This window comes from Capsicum annuum, chromosome 11 (genome assembly GCF_002878395.1).
Source record: "Capsicum annuum cultivar UCD-10X-F1 chromosome 11, UCD10Xv1.1, whole genome shotgun sequence".
In the NCBI taxonomy this organism is placed as follows: domain Eukaryota; kingdom Viridiplantae; phylum Streptophyta; class Magnoliopsida; order Solanales; family Solanaceae; genus Capsicum; species Capsicum annuum.
The window spans coordinates 213,191,562-213,199,095 of NC_061121.1; the positions used below are offsets into that span (position 1 = coordinate 213,191,562).

The following is a 7,534-nucleotide window of genomic DNA, read 5'->3' on the forward strand; positions in this document are numbered from 1 at the left end:
GAAAACACTACCTACTATCGTTCAATACCACATTGTCACCATCTCCGTCAAATAAAAAATACCCACCGACGAACCATCGCCGCACCCCTAACTTCGGCCACCGTCGGCCTAATATCCACTCCCTCCAATCAGTAAACACCAACTAGTAGTAGCGACCAATCATTGCAATTTGATTGAAGTTCACGTTTAAGAGAAAATAGAGGGAGTATTGAATTTGGATGTGCAACATTGCGTTCTTTTTTAAATAAAAAATAGAGATCGGATCAAGTAGGTTTGAAATCAGGCTCGATGGGCTTATTCGGTTGGATAGTGGGTTTGAGTTAATTCTTTGAGATAAAAATTTAAAATGAAAAAGAGACAAACATACCCCTAAACTATGATAAATGGTACGTATATACTCTTGGTAATACTTTGGGTACACATCAGTGGCGGAGCTACATGAAGGATAGGAGGTTCACTCGAATCCCCTTCGACGAAAAATTATACTATATATACATGATTAAATTATTTTTTATGTATATATAGTAGATGTCGAACCTCCTTCAATTAGTTCATATGTTCACTTGTACGAATTAACCCCCTTGGTGAAAATTCTGGTCTCGCCACTGGTACACATATATCCCTACCGTTAGTGCGAGAGACATATAAGTACCATATCATTAACGGTAGGGGCATATGTATACCCAAAGTATGACAGAGACTATATACGTACCACTTATCATAGTTCGAAGGTATATTTATTTCTTTTTCAAATTTTAAAAAAAGTTTCCTTTCCTCTTGATTTTTAAATTGATTACTATATAGGAATAATTATTTTTTGTATATATGACACAACAACATACCTAGTATATTTTCATCAAGTGGGGTCTGAAGAGAGTAAATGTATGCAGTCCATATCACTACCTCAGATGTGAGATAGAGAGACAGTTTCTTATAGACCTACAGTTCAAAATAAAATAATCTAGATAAAAAATAATAAAAAGATAAAATATAATAGAAATTAATATATCCAATAATACTATGTGCAATATATATCAAATAATACCAATAAAAAAAAACCGAGATGCTATTATAACCATTTAATAAGAAGGAATAATTTCCAGTGATTGTAGTGAAAAAACTAATCATACAAAAATATTTATAATATTTTGTCTATAGGTCTATTACGCTATTTTGTACTAACTTCATGTGTAAAAGATCATATAATTAAAAGAGAAAAAATTCAAATATGTTGTCAAAATTTGAAAAAATGTATCACTCAATTAAAAGTTTAACTCACGTATGTATGCTACTGTCATTCAACTAATAGAAAATGAAAATAATTTTGCAATATAATTTTTCCCTTTTCTATATATGACCTATTAAAATTAAACCGACCCACCCTGACCCACTTAATGTTTGCATTCTTGCTTTCAAATATTATTTAAGTAGCAACATCTTCCTCCAATATTTCCAAGTGAATACCAAAAAATAAAACCCTTCAAAGCTCCAAATTCTAGAGAGAATAAAAAAATGTTATCTAAGCACTCACATTTCGTAGTACCTTTATGTCACGATAAACAAACCTCCTTTCTAAACATTCCGACCACCGTGTCTCCGTCGTCCACTGCGGTTGTTTACGACCAACATGGCCCACCCGACATCGTTACAAGGTTCGTTCTAGGTTCACAACGTCATCCTCTTTGTACGTTAATAGGGACGGAGCTAGAGTACCAGAATACACTTGATGTACGATAACTGAAAGGATAGAGTGCATGCAGATTATGTATCTATCTCACAGTAGAAAGACTGTTTGTTGTAAGTAGATTGTATGCAGACCATATATTCTGAATTTTTGTAGTCAAAGTTCTGGTTCTGCCATTGCAAGTGTAACTACTTGCATTTGCAATTTTTTGGCTGTTTCTCCTAGATCTGCGTCTAGAAAAAAGTTTACACTTGCGACATATTGAATCGTTTTGGATTGTTGTATCTTTATTTTTTCATATTCTGCTTTTTTTTTATTTTTTTGGTGCAAGTTTTGATTCGTAACTACTTGCATTTGGTTGAATATTGCAATTTTTTTTTTCTTTTTTCTGAAAAGATGTGCTAATTTCACGGCAGGTTTACGGAGATTCCACCAGTGGAGATAAATGAGAATGATGTGTGTGTGAGAATGCTTGCAGCTCCCGTCAACCCTGCTGATATCAACAGAATTGAGGGTTCGATGATATTTTTTTAATTTGTTTTTAAAGAGTTACTTATTAATAGTGTTATTATTTCAGAAGCTTATTTTCTTCGTTGGAGAAAATTGAAATCAAGAACCAAATATGAGTTGCTGATATATTCAAATATTTAAAGCTTGATTGTCAATTCGTAGAAACTTTAACTTCTTGAAATAAAATTTATATATTCAAAAAATATTATAAATTATAATAAAATAACAGTTAAAATATATTAAAAATAAATATATAAAGTTTTTAATCAAAGAAAACTTAAAGTTACCAAATATTTCATAAAGCACTATAAATCAAAGTAATTGACAATTGATAATATACAAAAGATATAAGAAGAAATTATGATCAAAGGTACACTTGATTGAATGTTAAAATTCGAAAACATCCATATAAATTGATATAAATAGAATATTATTTTTAGTAAAATATATTATTACGACCCTATCCATCCGCACAATTAAAAAAATTAAAGTTTTGTTTAGTCATACTTTTAGCAAGGAATTTTATAGAATAATCTTCCTACTTGGATTATTTTTTAAATTTGATACATAACTTTAAATTGTATTTGAAATTTTTATAATTAAACACTAATTTTGAAATTTTAAATTTAAAAATAATAATTTATACGGCCAAACAAGTCCTTAATTTTAGCGAATAATTACAGGAGTTTATCCGGTAAGGCCACCAGTACCAGGAACCGGAGGATGGGAAGGTGTTGGTGAAGTACATGCTGTGGGCTCTACTGTTAAGGTTCTTTCCCCTGGAGATTGGGTTATTCATTCTGCTTATCTTCCAGGTAATTAATTACTTTATTGAAATATTCTTTTAGGGCCACACTTTAGTTACATGGAGTATTTCGGAAGGGAGCCTTTTAGTAATGAATAAAGTTAATATCATGTAATCTTTTGGATTTATGCTGCGGAACAACTCTAGCAAAAATACAAGAGGCTGGATGTAGTAGACCTTTTGTGGCCGGTCCTTTCCTAATGCACATAACAAAAGTTTTAGTGCATCGGATTATCGTTTTCATCCTGATTTTATTTTGGACCCGTCTATAAAAATATGATGATATCTTCATGTAACTCCTCAACCGGAGTTGATTGCGATAGAATCTAATAATTTTGAAATTCAAAATTTATAAAGTTTAAATTCTACCCTTGTAGTCCGATTATTTGCCGAACTCTACGTCTAATGGGAGCTTTAGTGCACCAAACTGTCCTTTTTATCCTGATTTTATTCTAAATCTGCCTCTGATAATATGTTGATATCTTCTTATAATGTTTGTCTTATAATTTAAAATTTATAAAGTTTAAATTCTGAATTCACTTCTACTCCTGCGTTGACGATTGTGGTTTTATATGTTCTAGGGACATGGCAGACCTATGTTGTAGAAGACGAAAGTTTATGGTACAAAATTGATAAAAGCACTCCAATTGAATATGCTGCCACTGTTTCTGTTAATCCTTTGAGTGCCTTGAGAATGATGGAGGATTTTGTAGCCTTAAAACCAGGTTTGTTGTATTATATTTATCTGAATATAGCTATAGTTTTTAAAATTCTCCATATATAGTAGTTTTTGAAATTCCTTTGGCGCAACACATCATTTTGTATTTGTTGTTGTATCACTACATATCGAGATAATTTCAGAAATTGTTGTATCCAGAGAGAATTTCAAGAACTTTTATGGTGTTTAGTGACTATTCAAACTCTTACTATATTTGATATTTAGGCTTCAAAATATTGTTATTTCGTAAAACAGGGGACACAATTGTGCAAAATGGAGCTACAAGCATAGTGGGACAATGTGTGATTCAACTAGCTCGAGATCGTGGAATTCATAGCATAAATATCATAAGAGATAAGCCTGAATCTGATGAAGTTAAAGAAAAATTAATCAAACTTGGTGCTGATAAAGTATTTACTGAAAGTGAACTAGAAGTGAAATCTATCAAAAATCTTCTGGTATGATTTTACTTGAAGTCGAATTTAACTTATATATACTGATGTGATTTTATTAGTTTAATTTCTTTCTTTTACTTGTATGTGCATTTTATAGGATGATATACCTGAACCTCTTTTGGGTTTGAACTGTATTGGTGGAAATGCAGCTACGATGGTCATCAAATTCTTAAAGTGAGACGCATTTTTATTTATTTGTTTTTCTAAGTTAAAAGTTTTCTTTTTTTCCACATGTATGTTATTGAAGACGTACAATGTTTTATTTTTCTTTTCAGGCAAGGTGGCACTATGGTTACATATGGAGGGATGTCAAAGAAGCCAATTACTATATCTACTACATCCTTCATATTCAAGGTTAGGTTTCAAGTGTGTCGTTAAGGGTATATCGAAAATAATATTTCTATTATATAAGATATGAACAAAATCTCCGAACGTCCGATCATTTATGGGATCATACTGAATATATTATTATATATTAAACTTTCTTTTTTTTTCTTTGCAGGATATTTCATTGAAAGGATATTGGTTGCAAGAAAAGAATTTAGACAAAGCACAATATAGGTGTTCGATTGATTATTTGTTGGCCCTTGCTCGTGCTGGGAGATTGAAATATGAGTATGATTTTTAACTCTTTGGGTCTATTAGTTTTATAATTCGTTATAAATATACAACAACAACATAGTGGTGTCACATAATAAAATCTAAAGAGACACATAATAAAATCTAAAGAGAATAGAGTGTAAGTAAACTCACCCCTCTATATTAAAGGTAAGCATAAAATTAATAAATCAATAAATATAAATTATATATTATGCATATTTATAATGCTTATCCATGGTAATTAAATAATAGGCACTTTCACTTTAATTTATTAAATTCTAGTATCAATTTTGTTTTCTTTCTCCATTTGTTACAGGATGGAGATGGTACCCTTTAAAGATTTTCATACAGCTCTTGAAAGGGCAATGGGGAAACATGGAAGTCGAAGGAAACAAGTTCTTAAGTTCTAACTTCAAAATTAGTATTATTATATTATTTATAAAAGAAAATATTGAAGGATTTGACTTTATATTAGGTACTGTAAGAATCTGGAAAGTACTTCTTCCACTGAGCTGGGATATAAGTATTTTTCATGTTGAATAATCCATCTTTTTCTTCTTCTTTTTTTCCACCAATTATTAGATCATCACCTTCTTGATCTCATATATTGTGTTGCTGTGACTTTCAAATTCCTTCTAATCAAATCAGATTAGTTTAATTTAGAGCATTTTATTTTTGATGTGAGATTTTTTTATGCGAATTCATATGAAAGTAGGTTGTAATACATGTAATAATAGAGTCAAAATATAAAAAAGTAAAAGTGCACAAAAACATTATGTAATTTTTTAACGAAAAATTGACACCCTTTTAAATAAATGTGGGTCGCTACTAAATGTAAATAATGAATATTGATGAAAATCAGTATTTCCTCGATTTATTTTTATTTGATAAAATTTACTTCTCAAAAATTAAATTATATGCAGCCTGACTAATATTTTAAAAATTATTTATTCATTAGGAGTATATTAATAATAGTACGATTACAATTTACTACTAGTATTTGACACGTAGTTATAATTTTTGAACTTTTAAATTTAAAAATTATAATTATAATAGTGCCTTCATTTGATTGAATTCATAATAGTGCCTTCATCCGATTGAATTCAACTTTAAAGAACAGTCAAATTGACTCCACTAAACGAAATGTAAAGTAAAAATAATGGAGGGAGTAATAAAAAAGTCTTTCCTGCACGTTCTTTCATATTTCGAGGTACATCGATATACTGAATTAGATGGACCTAAGCTCTAAACTCCTAGTAATTAATTCCTAACTAAGATAACTTTTTAAATTTTAAATTATTTTTTTGTATTAAACAAGTAAAAATAGATGGAAAGAGTACAGTAAATCTAGGACCAAATATGCCACAACAGTGAGCCACTTTGTAAGGAGGAAATTCTGTTTAAATTATTTTTATGCTAAGTTAGTTAACGATTTAATAAGTATTTGATCATGTTTTATTGTAAAAATAAAAAAAGATTTAATAATCTTTTTGTGTCAAAGTGAAAATGATATTTAAGAATTTAAGTTGTGCTTGATCATGAAATAAGTTAGAATTCATTTTGAATTTTGAAAAATATCATGAAATTTTCTGATGAAGAAACAATACACCCTCTGTTCATTTTTGTTTGGTAGATTTTCTTTTCAAAGTCAAATTGTATAAAAATTTAATTAATATTTTAAGATATATTTATTTATTAGAAGTATATTAATATAAAAAAAATTAAAATTTATAATACTTAAACATATAATTTTTAAATTTTAAATTTTAAAATTTAAAATACTGACTTTATTTGATTGGCTTCAACTTTGAAGAACAGTCAAATTGATTCTCACTAAATAAAATATGATAAAGTAAAAAATGAACGGAGGAAGGAAGTAATAAAAGAAAGTGTCTCGTTACATGTTCTTTGATATTGCGAGGCACATGGATAATTGGATATACAGAACTTTAGATTTTAAATTATTTTTGATAGTAAAATTTACATAAATTTCGATTAGTTTATTTATAATTATATCTTTTTTTTGTGTGTGTGTGAAATTTTAATTTTTAATATTTGAGATTCATAATGTTAAAATAGATACATGATTGACGAATTTGGCTCCTCTTTATTTTTTCTCTCTATTTTTCTCAAGTTTCTATCTTGATTGGTGATATATGGTATAGTTCAAATTGAATGGGTAAGATTTAATTATCTTGATTGGTGATCTATAACAAGAAATATATTTTTTTAAAGTCTATAAGAGATATATACTACATTATAATAATCTTATATGTACCTCTTGTTGTACCAATTATGTATATTTATATTATCTATTAAATGTATTATGTATCTTGATCAAATATGTTAAAAACATTGCCAGATATATAAAATAAATTATTATCTCAACATGCTCTTGCAAACAAAATATGTTTCTACACAACATCTGATCATAAAACATGCATCTCAACAAAATTGAAAAGTAATTTAAAGTTACGTTAATTCTCCTTTCCTCTTCATCAACTCATTCACCCCTTAATTATTTTTAGTTGACAAAGTCGATTTGTTATCGTGTTTGAACCTAAACTTGTGAGCAAAGTATCTATTTTATACGATTTTGAGTGGTGAAAATCATATCAAAAAGGTAACTCACCATTTTTGAATTAGCTATAAGAAATGAGTTTGAATCTGTAGGGTTCAAGGTGTATATGTGAATGGAAAATGATGGAGGAAAAGAGAGACCAAATTTTAAAGTGTACTCTCAAATTGGAAAGTTCACTAAT

General features: G+C 28.9%; 1 protein-coding gene across 2 annotated transcripts; it reads left to right on the forward strand.

Annotated features, from left to right (window-relative positions):
- The first annotated feature begins 1,438 nt into the window (after positions 1–1,438).
- LOC107848302 (enoyl-[acyl-carrier-protein] reductase, mitochondrial) lies at positions 1,439–5,444 on the forward strand. 2 transcript variants are annotated; one of them, XM_016693038.2, is made up of 9 exons: positions 1,439–1,652; positions 2,101–2,198; positions 2,878–3,009; positions 3,581–3,724; positions 3,973–4,175; positions 4,270–4,346; positions 4,448–4,526; positions 4,675–4,787; positions 5,089–5,444. In XM_016693038.2, exons 1-9 carry the CDS (start codon positions 1,513–1,515, stop codon positions 5,180–5,182), a joined length of 1,080 nt encoding a protein of 359 aa, XP_016548524.1. In that variant the 5' UTR covers positions 1,439–1,512; the 3' UTR covers positions 5,183–5,444. The 2 variants fall into 2 exon arrangements, with proteins under 2 accessions (XP_016548524.1, XP_047255161.1); XM_047399205.1 differs by lacking the exon at positions 1,439–1,652 and adding an exon at positions 1,659–1,797.
- The last annotated feature ends 2,090 nt before the right edge of the window (positions 5,445–7,534 follow it).